We start from the raw sequence: 19,327 nt of genomic DNA, 5'->3' as shown, positions 1-19,327 counted from the left end.
TCACTCCTTATTAGTTCAGAAAGATCTTCCTCTTTTTTTTTGTTTTTTTTTACACCTGCAAAGTGCTTCTCCACTGTGTGGATGTCCTGTAGTTTATTCCATCACTACAGGTACATGAGCCTCAGAAGAAGGGCTAATATCACTAATAAATAAATACTTCTTAAATACATCCATCTATGTATAGACATCTTGGTCATTTCCGATAGCTTGTGATTTTAAACAACACTACAGTGATTGATCTTTTTGTATTATCAGAGGTGTAGTTTTATTCCCCTCCAGATAGGTTGTACCAAGTTTGCATTTCCACCAGCACTGTTTGTGAGTGCCTGTCCGCACCTACCAGCCCCCAGTTTCACCAATAAAATATATATGTTGTCATATTGTTTAATTTTTGCCGATCTAATTAGGTGATAAATTGTCAGTGTTTGCATTTCTCTCATTGTGAGTTTGAACAGTTTTTCTTAAGTTTAAGCAACATTTTTGTGTTTTTTGAATTGTCTGTTCAAGGCTTTCCCCCATTTTTCTACTAGGTTTTTGTTCCTTTCTTTGTCCCTCAATTTTGAAGAGGTATTTATCTATTAGTGATAATAATCTTTTTTCTGTGGTACAAAGTGCATATATTTTCTACCAGTTTTTGCTTATCTTTTGTTTCTGGTGTTTGAGCATGCAAAAATATTTACTGTTCATCAATCTTTTACTGCCCCTGTATTTTGAGTCAGAGTTAGAAAGCCTTTTCCTAGACTGAGGTTAGAGAATAATTCACCTCAGGGTGCTTGGGTGGCTCAGTCCATCGAACATGCAACTGTTGACCTTGGGGTTGTAAGTTCGAGCCCCACGTTGGGTGTAGAGGTTACTTAAAAATAAAACCTTGAAAAAAAAGGAATAACTCACCCCTATTTTGCTCCAGTACTTGTATGGTTTCATTTTTTATGTTTAGGTCCCTCATCCATTAGGAACTTAATCTTGTGTATGATGTGAGGTATGGATCTCATTACATGGCTCTCAACCAGGGGCAATTTTGTCTTCCCAGGGGACGTTTGGCGGCACTGTCTGGAGACATTGTGGGTTGTCACAACGAGGGGGAAGAGTGCTCCTGGCATCTTTTGGGTAGGGGCCCAGCATGCTGCTAAACATCACAATGCACTGGACAGCCCCCACAGCAAAGAATTATCTGACTTGAAACATCAGTAGTGCCGAGACTGAGAAACTCTGGTGAAATTTTTCTACCAGTTGTTCTACCATCATTAAAAAAAAGCTCCCATCTTTTGCCTCAGTGTTTTGAGATACTGCCTTTATCGTAGATTATGTTTTCATATATACTTGGGTTGATTTCTGGATTTTGTATTCTTTTCTACTGGTATATTTTTCTACTCCTGTATCAGTACCACACTATCGTAATTATAAAGGCTTTAAAGATATTTTAATGCCTGGTAGAGCTACTCACCCTTATTGGTTTCCTTTGTCACTGTTTTCCTGGCTATTCTTGTATGTTTGTTTTTCCATGAGAACTTTAGTATCAATGGGTCTAACTCCATTTAAAAGGAAGCTTATTGGTATTTTTATTGGGATTGGATTAAATTTATGAATTAGAACTGACTTGCTTATAATGCTGAATCGTTCTATCCAAGGACAAGGGACATCCTTCCATTTGAGAAAGTCTAATTTTGTGTCTTTTAGGAATGCTTTATAGTTTTTCTTATACAGGTTTTGCACATTTCTGGTAAATTAATTCCTAAGTGTTTAGTCTTTGTTATTGCTATACACGGAGTTTTCTCTACTATTAGGTCTTTTAATTGGCTATCATTTGTGTAAATGAAGGGTATTGATTTTTGTGTGTTTGTATCCTACTACCTTACTGAATTCTTTTACTGTTTGAGTTTTATCATTGATTGTCTACCAGGAAAATCCTATAGTATCATATCATCTGCAACTAGATATAGCTTTACTTCTTCCTTCCTAATTCTTATGCCTGTAATTGATTGATTTTGTCTAATTCATTGATTAATCTCTCTAGTAAAATGCTGATTAGTAGCAGAGATAGTGAGCATCTTTGCCTTGTTCCTGATTTTAGTGGAAATGCCTGTAGTGTTTCCCCATTAAGATACTGGCTTTAGGACTAAGGTGTACATATTTTATTGTGTTAATGAAGTACCACTCAATTCCTATTTTCTCAAGTCTTTTTATAAAAATAGGTGTTAAATTTTATTTAAGGCCTCTCCAGCATCTATGGAGATAATCATATGGGTTTTTTTTCCTTTAGATCAATTAATATGGTATATGATACTAATAGATTTCTTAATATTAAACCAACCTTCCATTCCTAGAATAAATCCCATTTGGTCATGGTATATTAATTTCTTAATGTGGTATTCTGTTTGCCAACATTTAGTTTAGTATTTCCGCATTAATAATCATGAGTGATATTGGTCTATGGTTCCCTCCCCCTCCCTTCCTCCCAGTCTTTACCAGGTTTAGGTATCAAACCTTCATAAAAGATTTATAAAAGAAATGGGGAAGTTCTACTTTATTTTCAGTGCTCTGAAACAATTTGTAGGGCATTGGGATTATCTAAACTTTGAAGGTTTAGTAGAATTCCTCTGGAAAACCATCTGGCGGCCTGAGATTATCTCCTTTGCCACCCTTGAAGAAGGAGGACTCCCAGATGGACTTTAAAGTTGGGAAACAAACCTTGACTCTTCAGCTGACAGAGGGTTTTTTTAAAAAGCTAAATTGTGTGGTCAGTTTCCTGTGCATTCCCCTTGGAGAACTTTTATTTAAATCACATGTCAAGAAACCACTTGTAAGAGCTATGAGGCTGCTTTGGAGCCATCACCAAACAGAGGACACTGTAGCTCTTGAAAATTTACAATATCCCAGTGCACCCTTAGGAGCTCACTACAGTGCCCTGGAGTACCTCAGCACACAGTTTGGGAACCACAGGTATGTAAGCCTTCCCGTCTTTTTCCTACACGTGTGTGTGTGTGTGTGTGTGTGTGTGTATACTCACATATACACTCATATTTTTTGAGCTCATACTATACACAGTCTTATACACTGTTTAAAAATCTCTGATAAAATATATACATTTTCCATTTCATTGAGTGTTCTTTTTTTTAATTTTTTTTTAAGTTTATTTATTTTTAACAAGGACAGAGAGCGAGCATGAGCTGGGGAGGGCAGAGAGAGAGAGAGGCAGACACAGACTCCGAAGCAGGCTCCAGGCTCCAAGCTATCAGCACAGAGCCTGATGCGGGGCTCGAACTCACAAACCGTGAGATCATGACCTGGGCCGAAGTCAGATGCTTAACTGACTGAGCCACCCAGGCGCCCCATTGAGTGTTCTTTTATAACACTATTTTTGATATTGTATTCTATCCTAGAATATATCGGAATTAAGTATCTACTGTGGACATTTAACATAACTATTTTTCCTGTTCGAAAGAGTGCTTTGATGAACACCTTAGTGAATACATCTTTGCATACAGTCCCATTATTGCCTGGGGATAAATTCCTACACATAGAATTGCTGAATCAAAGAGTATTTTTTTAAAGATTTTATTTTTTTAACTAATCTCTATACCCAACGTAGAGCCTGAACCCACAATCCCAAAATCGAGAGTTGCACGCTCCACTGACTGAGCCAGCCAGCCGCCCCATCTTACAGGTTTTTTTTTTTTTTGGCCACTTTTATTTACTTTTTATTGAAGTATAATTGAGACACAATGTTACATTAGTTTCAGGGGTACAACAGTGACGTGACAAGTCTATGCTGCATTATGCTATGCTCACCCCAAGTGTAGCTACCATCTGACATCATACAACACTGTTATAATACCATTGATTTTATTCCCTGTACTGTATCTTTTATCCTCATGACTTATTCTATAACTGGAAGCCTGTACCTCCCACTGCCCTTCACCCATCCCTGGCAACCATCAGTTTGTTCTCTGTATTTATGGGTCTGTTTTCTGTTCATTCATTTGTTTTGGTTTTTAGATTCCACATAGAAGTAAAATCATATGGTATTTGTCTGACTTCACTTAGCATAATTTAGTATCTTATAGTTTTGACAATTATTGGGAAATTGCCCTCTAGAAAAAGTGTAACAACTTATACTCCCTCCAGTCTTATATGTGACTATATGTTAGAGTTTATCCTGATTATGAATATAGTTTCAGATATCTGTTTGTTTTAGGCACTATGCTGGGAACTTTTTCATATACAATTTAATTGTATTTATATAACATTGTATTAAGTCTTCTTAACAACCTTCTAAAATTGAAGTTATTATCCCCATTTTACAGACAAGAAACTGGGACTCAGAAAGATGTAACTTTTTCAAAATCACACAACTGAGAAAATGGTAGGGCTGGGATTTAAATCTAGTTAGACCCATAATCTTATTACTGTATATCACTGATACTTCACGAACTTGATTGGCTATTAATGATGGTGATGTCCAATACATATTGAGTACTTATTGTGCATCAGGTACTATTCGCGTGTACTAACACATTCAATCTTTGTTTCACACCTGTGAGGTACTGTGTACTATTAACCCTGAGACACTGAAATGATTAACTCCAGGGTCACACAGCTAGCTAACAAACGGTAGAGCTGGTGCTCACATCCAGGCAGTTTGACTTCACAGTCTATACCATTAATGAGCAAACTACAGTGTGTAGGGTGCAGGGTTGTGGAAGATCATGTATCAGAATCTCATTAGGAATGCTTTTTTAAAGGAAGAAAAAAAATGGCTCAACTAAAGTCTCACAGATGAAAGGAGAGTTACTGTCTAAGAAAACGTGTATCCAGCAATTTGCTGTGTAAGAAAAGGTCTATCTAGCAGTTTGGCTGCAAATGTCCAGTCCCTGTCCCCGCAGCCTTTTCTCTTGCAGCAATGTGCAGCCCTTGTGAGCCTAATGCATAGATCTGTGTTCTGTATTCTGCGTCCCCTCCAGGTCTGAGGGGTAGAACTTGAATGGAAGATCTTCCAGTGAACTTGGTGACCCAAACTCAGAGAAATGAAACAGTTAAAATTTCCCCAATTACTTGGAAATACTAAGTATTATCATTTGAGGTGGGTACACTTTCTGGTTTACATAAGTAAGATCTAGACCTCTTATTGATGTTTGTTGGGTCAATGAAGCACCTTCATTGTTATTCATGATTTTAGGCCTTTTCCTAGAGCCTTACTTTGGTATTTAGACTTTATTAAAAATTATGCAGATTATGACAAATGGTGATATTTTTATGTCATTTCTGTAAATGTTCAACATTCTCTCTCACCCGCCCCCCTGGAAAAAACAACTTAATGAGCCACAAAACATGTTATAATGAATGGAAAAATATTTTTAGCATTTTTATGCAGAAAATGCCTCATTAAAAGCAAATGCTTTAGCAAGCAGATTTGAGCTTAATAAGAACTTTTGTCGAGCAGGGGCTTTTGTGACAAATCACTAGCATGTGTAACTGCTCTATATAAAGACCTAGAAAGCCCTAAGAGTCTGTCACCTTCCTTTCTTACCCCTGGGCTGCACCGCAGCAGTGTAGTTGAGTGTGCTATGGCACCGAGTAGACTCGGTGAACCTGAAGTCTGTGAAGCCTAATGTCTGTGTGTTGTTCGCTATCACTCACTGTTTTATCCGGATATGGTACATCATGCAGATTCATTTAGATGAAGTCTCTTCTCAGCTGCATGTTTGGTGTCATGTGGTCCAAATATTTCGCATCTATTTTGCATAGTGTAAAAACCATAAAGGTGCAGGGTGTATTATCCTACATACAAACTTCATTTCATGTGAAAACCTCAACTTGGACCCACACTTGTAACTTCTTTAGATTTTGGCCTCAAACCAGAATGACAAAGGAGCAGGGATCCACCCACTCTGGCAGCCATGTGGGCTGACTGGGTCACAGAAGTCATCGCCCCTCCTCAGAGGGTCCGGTCCCAGTCCCTGCAGCCTTTTCTCTTGCAGCAGTGTGCAGCCCTTGTGAGCCTAATGCATCGATCTGTGTTCTGCGTCCCCTCCAGGTCTGAGGGGTAGAACTTGAATGGAAGATCAGTTCTATAGGTGAGCACTTATCCCCACCAAGGCCTTAGAAAGCACACCCAGGGTGATGGACTTAGTAGGTGTTCTGGGCTCATCTGTGGTCCATCCTTGGGGCTTGGGCTGCATTACAGCCACACCCACCCAGGCAAAGCTGAAATCACTAGCAGTGAGGGGGGCCCTCTGGTAACTGGTTACCCTGCAGAACTAGCCTCCCTTATAGAATGGGGAAGCATAAAATGATGAAATGGTTCATCTTCATATGTTAAGTTTTCACATCATTTTTTTCTCAGCCCACCCCCACCGAGTCATCCACACAATCGCCTGCCAGTTAGCGCTTAACATTCAACAGTAACAGTTAACATATATCGAGGTCTTACTCTGTGCCTGGCACTGTGCTACATTCTTTCCATGTCTTATCTCATTTCACCCTCAAACTTTATGAGGTAGATGCTGTTAATATCCCCATCTTAGAGAGGAGGGAACTGAAGGCTAAGAAGGAACCTGCCCTACGTCTTTTAGCTTGTATGCAGGAAATCTGGTGTTTGAAGCAAGTTTTTCCCTCCGACGTTAGAGTCCTCAATTATTGCTTTGCTGCATTGTGCAACCAGTTAACTAAAAAAATACTTCTGAATCCCCACTCTATTCTCCAAAAGACGCATGAATGAAAGAGGGGAGAAGAAACTCCAGTTGCTCTCAAATGCCCATGATTTGCTCTCTCACGTGGCCCAGCTTCATCCACTGTGACTCCCAAGACCCACTCATGCTTTCTGATGAGCAAGGACAGGGCTGCTGGCTGGCCGCCAAGCTCACCGTTAAGAAGTGCCGGTCCTTTACTTCGCGCCTCCTCTGGCTGTGAGCTGGGGGGTAGGCTGGCAGTGGAGGAGCCACTACAGAAAGGGGGACAGTGGCTCTCTGCTCCCGGCGATCGCTCCGGCTGCGGTGTTCTAGGGGCAGAAAAAGCAACGATACAGAAACATCCTTGGCATTTTCCATTTCTCTTTCCCCTTTGGGAGGATGAGCAAAAGGCTAGAAAAAAGTTTTTGCTAATCTAGCTCATCTGTATACCAAGTAAGATTTTTAGAATGGTTCCAAACTAAACGTTCACTTCACATTAATATGAAGACTGGCACTTACATTTTAGTGGGTCCATCTTGTAATCTTTCTACAAGATGGCTCAGAGTCTGGAAAAAGCAGTACATTTTTCAACATGCCTCATTTCAAAACAACGTGAGCAAAACAAAAAAAAAAAGTCTAGGACAACGGGGGAAGATTTGGTGACATTGATGCTGGAGTGGACAGTAGGCACAGACGTGCCAGAGTCTCCTGGGGAGTGCCAGAAACACACACTCCCAGCCATCCAGTAGGTGGTGGAGCCAGCTCACGCTGGCTCAGGAGTGCTGATTGCTAGGTGTTCAGGAATTTTGCAAACCAGTTTTGAAACTACTGGTGGCTTAGAAGTGGGCCACGGTGGGAGTATTTACATCACAGAAATTAGTGGGTACTACACATCAGGGCTTTTATCTTTCTATCATGCAATTATTTATTTATCTACATTTTCTTTTCTAGAAAACCTGTGACCACACCACTGCAGCCGTCTAAGCCCCATCATGTATAACACTCAAAGGGCTTTGAAATCCTGGGCTTCTAGAGAAAGTATAGGAATCCCAATGAGGACAGTTGGCCGATTTAGGAGTAAAGCTACCTCTGGGGAAAGCCAAGAAATTTCCATGCGTGGGATGAAGTGCTCCTGGCTTCTTAACAAGAATCACTGAGGCATCAAGAGCACAGTTTTGTTCTCTGGGTGTCTCAGCGAGCTCCAAAGCACACCCTGCCCAACACACCACACTAACAGCCACCCTGCCTGCCCAATCCAGCCTACACTCCTGCCCAGGGCCTGAAATCTTATGACCCCTCACAAGTCCAAGGTACAAAGTCACATACTGGTAGGTAGTCTTTGCTAAACTGCCGCCACAGCCAGTGTTCATCGGAAAGACCTTTTGAAATAAATGTCTTTCCACTGCCACCACCTGTTTTTCTCTGCAAGCAAGCAGTGGGCTTTTCTAAACGGGCAGCACAAAGAAAAAGGTACATTTTAAAATTCATAACGAGTAGAATACAGGTGTCACTGGTTAGGAAAAGGTCAGAGGAAGGGAGTCAGGAGGGACACATCAACTCAATTTCCCATTCAGTTGCTCCCTTCCTACACTTTCTTAAATCTCTCTCATTTGCCCGAGGCTGGGAAGAGGGAGGCTAGATTAATGACTCCCTAATAATACTTTTTTTTCTGGCGGTGGGGTGGGGAGAACATTCATCTACTGGAGTCTGAAACTGCAGTAGACTCTTGGTCGTTATTCCCTTAGGCTAATGGAACTTAGACCTCAGCCCTGAACCTTGAAAGGAAGGAAATATAAAATATAAATCTCTCTTTATAGCCACTTAGTAATTTCTCCCTCTCTCTTCTTAGAAACAAACAGTGGCATTACTTAAGCCATTTGGCTCTGAGCATAAAGAACTGCCAAGAAAAAAGTGGGGGGCGGGGGGGAGAGGAATCAGGTTCTAAATAATTTGAAATGCATTGAGGTGCAACTTGCTCTGGGAAGCCTTCTCTGAAGCTCCATGGCATGATCGGTCCTTTCCTCTGAGCACCCACATCCCTGTTGAATTCCCTGTTTACTACCTCACTAGACAGGCATTCCTCGTGGACAGGGCCCAAATGTTAGTTATTACCCTCTGAATCCTAGGTTTAGCACAATGCTTGGAGCTCAGTAGACTTTGTTTATGGGACTGCTATTGAGCAGATCTCAAAAGCAGCCAATTTCTAAGGTTCTGCTCTCAGTCCCATCAGCTCCCTCCTTATAGCCTCATCTCCAAAAGGAGCACAGTGCTGCCGCCACCACAGCTTCACTTGTCTCTGCTTCATTATCCACTCACTGCTGGTGGAAGCCAGGACCTTTGGGCTGTCCAAATAGAGAACCTACAGGGAGCTTACTCCGGCGTCTGCGGAGCAAGGCCCTTGTCGGCTAGCTATTAGTCACGGCCACCAGATGGCAGAAGTGGTATTCTGATGAATGCAGTGCTAAGCTACTATGTTTCCGGGACAAGGTTAAAAAAAAAAGTCACTTTCTAATTTTAATTCCACACTGCATGTTTTTAATTCTATGATGCCTATAATTCCTGTTTATGGCTCTCTGCAGTGCTATTAAAACTACTACACCCAAGATTTGCTGTTGAGACAACCTCAAAGAAAGCCAGTCTGGGAGGGCGAGACACAGCTCTGAGGTCTTCTTCCAAAACCCCAGGAGGCCCTGTATCCCTCTCAGTCCCCAGGAGGAAGTTCTGAGAAAACTGATATTGGCACTGGCTGTTCCTCAGTTCTGTCATTGAGTCCAAAGCTGACAACACAGTGAAATGGGATAGTGTACAAGCAGCTTGATGTTATCTGGTTGAATCTGGGAAAATCTAATCAGGGATGACTTATGAATAATAATAAAGGGATAAAAATAATTGTGTCTAAAGGGCTACCACAACTCAAGCTCTCTGATGATGGGATCAGAGAAAGTATTTAGTGAGAATGATCAGACTCCCCTGTCATCATTCTATGCCCTCTATGCTCAACCAGTTTTTTACAGAATTTGATTTACTTACATATTCATTGAGGACCTACTTTGTGTCAGGTTCATGCTAAGTGCTTTGAATAAAAATGAATAAGATCTCATCCTAGCTCTTCAGTTGCTCATGGATTAAGAGTGAAGATAGGCTTGTAAGAGGTTAGTTATAAGCTTGTAAGTGGCACGATTGGGAGGAGTCAAAGGATAGTATTAGGGGAAAGGGGCCTAATCGAGGCTGCAAAGGAATGGGGAGTATGTTAAGGAAGATTTCCAGAAGGTGGCCTGCACTAAAAATTTGGTAAAGAAGGACTTTTCAGCCAACCGTAAAATCGAAGTGACTCAACTTTAAAAATCAGTCAATAGTAAGAAGGCCAGAGATACCTCTAGAGGATACCCATCATCACTCTTCATCCTAAGTGTCACAGTATCTGCTACTAATAACCAAGGGGCATTTTTAGCAACAGTTGCGTTAGGGATATTAGTAGGTTAATTCTTTCATTAAAGGGGGAGAACACAGGGATATGGGAAAAGGGAGAAGTCATACACATGTGGAAGAAAATAAGCTGAAAACAAATTTGTCATTTCTCCATCCTGCTAGCGACATTATTTATTTTATTTGAATTGTAATGCTTTTGGAAAATACCATTCCTTAAAGGAACATAGGGAATTTGGAAAAAGGACATTGAATGTACAGATACCATCTGTCTCCACAGCGAAAATCTAAAGGCCGAAAAAGCTCGCATGCCAACTTCTCATACCCAATTTAGGGGTCTCTAAAAGGGTGATCCCAGTTTTTAATCTCCTTGTCCTAATTAGAATGGTTTTGAGCCCCTGGAAGGTAAGAGAAGGCTGTTATCTTCTACTTTGTTCTGTGCCTGTCTCTGGCTTTCTCAGAATGAAAGAGAAAGAGAAATATTTATTTTCCTAGGACACAGTGTATGGTGAGGAGGAAAAGAGCTCTGGCCGGGGGTCTGGAGGCCTGGCTCTGAGTCTTGGCACTCTACCTAAATGGGCTCTGTGTGACCCTAAGCGAGGTTTCGGACTTCTCCAAGCTGCCACTCACTCCGCTGTAGAATGGTTCTCAACAGGAGCGGGATCCCCTGGGGCAGGGGGTATGGGGGCAGGTTTAGGCAGGAGCCAAGGACGACAGCCCTCCTACAATGCACAGGATCTTCCTAAACAATGAAATAGTGCTCTAGGTCCCACAAATGTCCTATCAGAATTTCCTATAACAGAAAAGCCTAGAACCTATTTCTGAGTCAAATCTAATTCTCTTTAAATTATAATCCAAAGGTTTTTTTTCTAGTCTTTTTTTGCTCATGCTTAATATATGCAGAACATACCAGTTTTTATGGTTGTGTCCTCTGCCCTTTCATTTCCCTCTACTTTTTGTTCAGAATGGCTTCTGATTGTCTTGACTTAATCCAAACCTACTTTTGATAGGCACAGACATCTGACTGCTTCATTATGTCTTCTAGTGCAGTCGTGCCCAGGCATTGTATACTGCAAATATCAGAAATAATTTTCCTTTGAAATTCTTTTTATTATCATATTCAGATCATGCTATTTTTAATTATGTATATAATTACCCACGAATTTCATTTCAGGGTAGAAAAGGGATCATTTCGAAGTACTTGCTGTGTAACAAGGGATGGTGCCGGAACTGATGGCACAGAGAAAGAACCCCCCCCTCCCTCAGATGGACAAGCTCCTTGCCCTCTCCCTGAAAATCAACACCCCCAATCCCGGAATCAGTCACCTCTGCGCAGGGCTTGCGGGCTCTGCCGGGCACGGCGGTGCAGCTCCTCCACGCAGGGCGGCCTCGTGGCCGGGAGGAAGATGTTTCTCTGCTGGTGCCACGGGGCGCGGTAGTATACGCTCAGCTTACTCTCAATGTCCAGGTTGGAGACGGCTGTGAGACAGAGAGAGAAACGGGGTGTTATACATCACAAGCTTTAAATTGTGCATCTGGGGGCGCCTGGGTGGCGCAGTCGGTTAAGCGTCCGACTTCAGCCAGGTCGCGATCTCGCGGTCCGTGAGTTCGAGCCCCGCGTCAGGCTCTGGGCTGATGGCTCAGAGCCTGGAGCCTGTTTCCGATTCTGTGTCTGCCTCTCTCTCTGCCCCTCCCCCATTCATGCTCTGTCTCTCTCTGTCCCAAAAATAAATAAAACGTTGAAAAAAAAAATAAATAAATTGTGCATCTGGCAGACTCTGGGTGGGGAGGGGGGCAGGGGCAGGGAATCTGTGTGGAGTGGAAGTCCAGACTGCTGCATTCACATCAGGAACTCACACAAGGCTGGGGAAAGGTTTGTGGCTTACAGTATGGAAAAAGACACCCTTTGCCCCCGAGCTAAGGGATGGGAGACCCCAGGACACCAACCATCTGCCTGTGACCAGCTAACATCCTCTCCACACCTTTCATTTTATGCTCTCTGACACAGTCACTCATCAACCTGGACAAACTCCTGGCCAGCCTTGCTTAGGGGGTGGCATGGGAGGTCCTGCCTTCCAAGAATGCAGAGGAGCGCCTGCGTGGCTCAGTCGGTTAAGTGTCTGACTCTTGATTTCGGCTCAGGCCATGACCTCACGGTTCGTGAGTTTGAGCCCCGCATCGAGCCTGCTTGGGATTCTTTCTCTCTTCCCTCTGCCCCTCCCCTCCCCCATATAAATAAATGAACGTTTTTTAGAAAGTATGCAGACAAAAGCCTCAGGAATTAGTCAAAAAGGTCACCCCAGCTCCAGTCTTCTGGCCACAGGGCCTGGAACTATACTTCTGTACACCTGCTCCTGATGCCCACCTGAACTTTGCTTCTCCCCTGTTTTGTTGTCTCCTGTGACCCTGGGCCCCCAACCCTCACTGTTTCACCTTACCCTGCCTATCACCTGCCGACTCCATCGCCTGCTGTCTTTCGAAGCATTGCTCAGCTTCCCTAGTTTCATGCAGGGGAGAGGACATGCACTGAAGAGCCCATTACAGAGGTCCCAGGGGTTCAGTGAGGAAACCAGACAGCGCTGGTGAGAAGAGGTGTACCGTCCTTGCAACTCGTAGGGATGGAGGCCTCTTTCCCCCAAACACAGCATTTAAGCTCAAGGTCGTCTTTATGCACACTGAGTCTAGGATGGAGATCCACCATGAGTTGAAGACAAATTCTTATGGGAGGAAATGGTTCTAAGCAGGAAGATTTTGGTTAGGAAATTACTGCACAGAGGAATTCCGGAGCGCCTGGGCAGCTTGCCAGCCTCAGGAATGGTGAGAACTGGCCCCCAGTGCTTCACCTGCCAGGCCTGCTATCCAGACCAGACCCCTGTTCCTCCCAGTCTCGTCTCCTTCCACTGCTTTCCCTCTTTCCCCCAGTGTGTGATTTGGGGGTGTTCTGCCCAACCATTTATTCCCGTGCCCCAAACAAATTTTTGGCTCTTCTCTGATCCTTTTCTTTTTGAAGTCTGGTTTATCATTTCACTTGTCTGGGAAACCTTGCACAGAACCAGATAATCTACAGATAAAGCAGAAAGGCAAATGGAAAAGGAGGAACGATAGTTTTGTAGAAGGAAAATAGAAAAAAACTGGGGAAAATACAACCTTTGGATAATTAATCCCTCCCACCCAGTACTACATTTATGGCAGTTATTTTTGGTTTTGGTTTTGTTTTCTAATGCAGTCTTCAATAGTGGGGTTTTTTTCCCTAGAATAATGCATCATAACCACAAAGACTGCCAATAGAAACAAAGACATATTTCCCAAGATGCTAAAGAAACATCACATGGACAGGGTCAAAGGGACAACGCCATACCTCTAAAACAGTGCCATCCAACAGAAGTTTCTGTGATGATTAAATGCCCTATTAGCTGTGCCATCCAATGTGGTAGCCACTAGCCACACTGGCTATTAAACAATTTTTAATTTTTTAAAAATTTAAGTTTAAACAGCTATAGGTAGCTATTCTACTGGACAACCATAAACAAATACTCTGTTCTATTCTCTCACCTTCAACTACAGAGCAGATTACTCCCTTTGACCTAGATTGTTTTCTTCCTTGGTGTTTAATCTCCAAGAAGAAATTCAGGCCCAAGGGTTAGAGATCCCAGGATGATCTCCCTGGGTAGGGGAGAGTATTCTTAGGGCAAAGTTCTGTGGGGCCAAGCATAAAGGCAGCAACTTTTCTTTCTTGAGTTACTCTATAACTTCAACCCTTTCCTTGTAAACTGTAAGTGCTTGGTGAACCAATCAGGGGTCACTGAGTCCTGGGGATAAGAAACCCTGGGAGGAATCCCTGAGAGAGAGACCAGCCTCTTCAGGCCTCACATGAGGTGGGTAGAAAGGGCAGGCCACATCTGGATCAGAGCCTCCCTCCTCTCCCATGTAAAGTAGGGGAAGTGCTGAGACAGAGGCGTTATTTAGCCACCCTTGGAGAAATGCTCTGGTTCAGTGACCAAGATTGACTAAAAAGTCAGCCCCTGCCTGCATGCAGAGGTCATTAGCAGACTTAACAGAGGCAGGTGGGAATTCATGTGCTCATGACAGCTGGAAGAAGGGACTGAACGGAGAGCTTGTCTGGGGAAAAGAGGAGGCCAAGAAGCTCAGTGGGCAGTTCTAGGAATAGAGGGACTCCTGAGCACCTCCTCTCCCAGGCCCATCCTTTCAGGAAGGTAGGAGCCAGGATTCAGGGCTGGGTCCAGGTGACTTGGGGATAGATCAGAAGGCTATATAGCCCCTCATTCCCATAGCATCACTGATGAGCAGCTCAGGATGTTAACTTTTGATAGCCCCTCAGAAACCATGGTCAAGTGATCATGGCTCCTTAACCTCAGTGTGGGGAAGAGCTGGGCTCCTGCTATTTATTTCAGCGTTCATCTGAAGAAAAGACTCAACCAGAAGTGCTTGTCAGAAACACAGATTCCTGGGCTCCGGCCTAGACTTCCTGAACCAGAATTTCCAACAGAGGTCTAGTAATCTCTGTACTTGAAAAGTGCCTCAGATTAGTTTTTATCATGAGGCATATGTGAGAAGCACAGAACGTTAAGTGATGATGCCTTGGGATCTTATGAGTGAAAGGAGACGGGCAACACGGTAGGAGAGAAGAGACCGCTGCAAATGAAAACCTCTATCCACACCTGGGATGTTTTCCAAATAGCTCTTATGTCCTAGGCACAGTGCTGGGTGCTGGGATACAGCACAGAACAAAACCCACAAGAATCCTTGCCCTCCTGGAGCATCTGTTCTCTGGTTTTGTGGGAAAACGGTTTAGATGTAATCCTGCCTGGAGGCAGGAGGTTGGGAGAAGAGACCTCTGGCTGACTCCTGTGTTCTACTATTCTACCATTCCTGAGGGATAGTCTAAGACCTCTAGACTTCTAAAGGCCCTAACACCAAAAAGGTCATAGTCTCCACTCCTCCAACTCCACCTTTCTGCACAGGTTAATCCCAAATTAAAGCATAAATTAGCAATCACAAAACAAATGTAAAGAAGTTCTGTAAAATTCTCTTTCTTCGTTATTAAATATTAAATACAAAGTTATTTGGGGAAAAAAGCATTTTTCAGGTACCCCTGACTTGCTGATGCCATAAACACATTCTTGCTGTGCCTACTGGGCAAGGCAGCGCCGAGTTTCTGGGCTGCAACGCTCTGCCTGCTGCTCAGGGATGTGGATTCATAGATGCAAAGACTAACACAAGTTCCAGCACAGTCAGCCAAGTCACAGTTCCTAGGAAGACCCAGCTCTCTCAATGACAGCATTCAGGGCTGGGAATCCTTACCTCTCCCCATCCAGTCTGTTTCTTTATCTGCGGAGAAGCTATAATGGATTTCTGCCACGCATTAGCAGGTAAACATTTTACTCATCAGTTGCTACAATTGTGTTTATCTCTTAGACGGGGAAGGGAAGGAAAACTCTTTAATCCCTTTGCTTTCAGTTTTGTCCTTTGGTTACAGAGCATTAACTAGTATTATGTGTCCACTGGAGGCAGACATACAGGCACTAATGGAGCTCTTCCAGGGAAAACTCCCACTTTCCTTCTTAAAAAAAAAAAATGTATCCCTTTCTGTAAGTAACAGTTCAATGAAAGTTTAATACACTCATTCATAAGCTCATTGCCCCACTGCCATTTCAAAGTTGTCAGCCATCTTCACATGCACTCTGCACCCTTCTCTTCCCTGTTTAACAGTTACACCATGGCTCAGCCATGAGAGCTAGTGGGCTTAGTACTCCCAGTAATGTTCTTCCTCATAAAAATGCTACAAAGAGAAGCAAGAGTTTCTCCTCTGCTTATTTGGATACATCAGGGGCCCGTCTGTGGTAGGCAGAATTCTAGGAGAGCCTTCAAGATTCCTGTTCTCTTGTGTGTGTACCCTGTGTTGTCCCCCACCCCCCTTGAGTGTAGGTGGAACCTGGGAATTATGTTACATTATATGGCAATGGAGATTTTGAGATCCCTATTCCCGTGACTGTGAGTTAATCAAAAAGATAATTTTCTTGAGTGTATCTAGCCTAATCAGGTGAGCCCTTAAAAAAAAAAAAAGACAAGCAGCAGCAGAGAAATTTTCTTGTCGCCCTTGAAGAAACAAACCGCCACACTGTAGAGAAGGCTGAGTGGCAAATAATGGCAGACAGTAATAGCAGACGGCCTCCATTCTACAAATTCAAGGAAATTCGTTTTGCCAACAACCACTGCGCTTGGGGGAAGCCCCCAGGCCTCAGATGAGAACTCAGCCCCAACGAAAACCTTGACTGCAGACAACTGGGACCCTGAGCAGAGGACCCCAGTGGACCTGTGCCCAGACTCCAGACCCATGGAAACTTCAAGATAATAAATGGGTAGTGTTTTAAGCTGCTACATTTGTAATATGTTGTTATGCAATAGAAAACTAATCCACCCTCCCACTATTGCATCTATTTTCCTAGAGCCAGTTGCTTGCCTTGCCTGGTACTTGTCCTCTCCTTCCTTTGTTATTGCTCTCCAAAAAAGGGGTAGATAAGGGCATGGATTACAATGGGAAATAGGGCTATGTGTCTCATTTTTATCCCCTACAGCAGAAAAAAGGTTCTGGGCTGTTTCATTTCTCCTGTCCAAAACTATAGGCTCTCACTGGGAGCTCCGCTACATGCCAAGCTGGTCATCAGGTGTATTACGCTCATGGGATTTTCACACAACCTAAAGATTAAAGTACTACTCCCATTTTACAGATAAGGAAAAAGAAATCAGAGAGAGTATGTAAATTTCCAAAGTCTCACACACCTGGCCAGTGGATGATCTGGGACTAGAAATTCTGTCTGTTTGGCTTCCAAGCTGCTGCTCTTTCCCAAACAAGTACTGAAATGTTTGCCTAAACTAAGGCTGATTGGGGACGGGTGTAGAGTAGGCTGTCTGCCACATAAAAAGTATCTAGTGCTTCTCAAAATAAAAATCAAAGATTCTGAATTGCCACTGTCTATATCATGCATAGGATTAGGTGTAACCAAGGACTGAGTGAATCTTCCAGAAAGTGCCCAGAAGATCTGTCATATTCCAGAAATACAGACACCGTAAAACCAAACTGCTGAAAGAGAATACCATTGTAGGCAATGTCCACAGGGCAGTGAAAAGTCTTTATAGACTGAACTTAGTTCATTTCCCTGTCAAACTCTGAATATAATGTAATTGTCTAGACCTGATGCATAGTGATGTATTGAAAGCACAGATCTGGTCACTGGGTTCATCTGAAATGAAGTGACTTGGAAGTGGAGGAAAACTAGTGGCTGCCACTCTCTTGGAAGGGCCATTTCTAAGGACAGGAAGGGGCTCGCGTTTAGGAATGGTTGCGAAGGGGTAAAGATAAGGCGGAAATAGAATCTTGCCCTTGGCCTCTCCTGTCCTTCGAGGGCTGGTACTCATTCACTGCTGCTTTTTCTGGCCTCACTAACTCCTCATTCCCTTACAGGTTGATCAGCCCTAGGAGGAGTGCAAAATGCTGACCCCTGGCCTGTCTTCCAAGCCCCTCTGCACCCCTGCCGCTGACTCTTTCCCCGTGCTGCTCCTTCCTTCTCTCAAGCTCTCCAGAATTGAAAAGGGGAAGGTGGCAGCCGAAATCCAAGTCTGAATGCTGTGTGTGGTGAAAATTTCAGAGAGATGTCCAAAGGGATCCAGAAACGGAATTGCCTTTTGGATTTTTAAATATTCTCAGAGTGCCTACAGGTCTAACTACCCACGTCCACATAACTAACCTTCCTTCCCTCCCACCCATCACAAGGATTTCTTGCCGGGAACACATTTCTCCACAATCCCATCCACTCTGATGCCCTGTGACAGAAAGCAGCAGGGAATGTGTTAGCACACGAATATATTAAGGAGCATCTGAGAGGGTCAGTGTCACAGATACGTCACCGTCACCCATTTGCTCCCCAGGTCCCTGCTATGCTGAAGCCAATCCTCAGCCATAGTCAGCCTGGTAAGCAAAACAGAAATGTACTCCGGGTCTCTATTACTGCTGCCTGAGTCCTCAGATCTGTTGGGGAGCTAGGGAGGGAGGGTCTCACCAAGTGCAACCATTCATTCCCGCCTGCCCTTCCTTCCTTGGCAACCAGCCCCTTGCCTACTCTGCTTGGGGGTGTGGAGGAAGGAGCCAGATAGGGAGCATTGAGCTCCTGCCACTTCTAGAGCAGCCTGACACCAGAGCCGGGTTCCCAGTCTGTCCCTGCTGGACTTTTCTGGAGAACCACAGTAATTCAGAATTGTTTCCCACTGTGGACAAAGCATCCAATGGACCCCTCAGCATCAGAAAAATCTAGGCTTCCTAACAAGTTCCAGTGTCCTGAAACATTCCAGCACTCACAGAAAAGAACACGTCTTGTGTATTTATTTATACACTAAAAGGATCTAGAACGATTTTTCCCCTAAAAATATTTCCCCAACTTCTAAAATAAAATAAGGCTGCATACTAGGAGTACTGTTTAATTATTGCTGTCACCATTGTTGCTGTCTTCGTGTCTGACATCCTGTGGAAAGACCACTAGAGGCCTGGGTCCTACTGGCAGTTCTGTGCCCTTACACGAGTCACTGAACCTTCCCAGGAGTCCACTTCCCCATCTTTACAAATGGCGGTTTGGACTCTCTCCTCACTGAGTCCTGTCCTGTGCTGCTTATGCCCGTTTTCTGCTGGTCACCAAGATAAGTGGGGCTGCAGTATGCCCAAGAAGGACTGTGTTCATGCTGGGGGAAAGACCCTGAGTTCTGGGATGGAAGGATGGGGACTCTTCACAGCAGCAGTGGATCCAAAACAAGTTACTCAATTCTTTAGGCCTCTGTACCCTCCTCTGCAAAGTGGGGAATCCTAGAGCCTTCCCGGCGTCGTTCAGAGGAGTCAATGAAACGACAAAGTCCTTGCCTCATCCCTGCTCACTAAATATTGTTCCCCTTCCTGAACTGGGAACAAAAGAAGACCAAGAAGCCAGGATTGGGGTCACAGTTCAAAAGAGGAAAGTCTGGAGCTCTCAAAGTTTCTTTTTTCTTTATTTGCCTGTCTTCTTGGTGAATGAAGTGTAAACAAAGATGAGGCCACTAGAGATCACTCTTTGGGGGAGGAGGGTCTTACAATCTGGAAGCTAGAAAGAAGGCTGCCCACAGTCAGGGAGCCCGTGGCCTCTCTGACAGGTCGCATGTCCCCAGTCTCTGCTGTGGGTTTACTGGGGCAG

General features: G+C 43.7%; 1 protein-coding gene across 1 annotated transcript in view; it reads right to left on the bottom strand.

Moving 5' to 3' along the window:
- The window catches only part of NHS (NHS actin remodeling regulator), a 103,725-nt gene that overhangs the window by 40,716 nt on the left and 43,682 nt on the right, over positions 1-19,327 (bottom strand). The window contains exons 2-3 of the mRNA XM_040468201.1: positions 11,421-11,573; positions 6,864-6,997 (exon numbers count right to left, since the gene is read on the bottom strand). Of these exons, the coding sequence (XP_040324135.1) occupies positions 6,864-6,997; positions 11,421-11,573 (287 nt within the window). The remainder of the gene's footprint in view (positions 1-6,863; positions 6,998-11,420; positions 11,574-19,327) is intronic.

The sequence above is a fragment of the Herpailurus yagouaroundi genome, unplaced genomic scaffold (genome assembly GCF_014898765.1).
Source record: "Herpailurus yagouaroundi ecotype Mexico unplaced genomic scaffold, PumYag 67690, whole genome shotgun sequence".
Taxonomy (NCBI): domain Eukaryota; kingdom Metazoa; phylum Chordata; class Mammalia; order Carnivora; family Felidae; genus Herpailurus; species Herpailurus yagouaroundi.
This window is presented reverse-complemented; position numbering and strand designations above follow the sequence as displayed.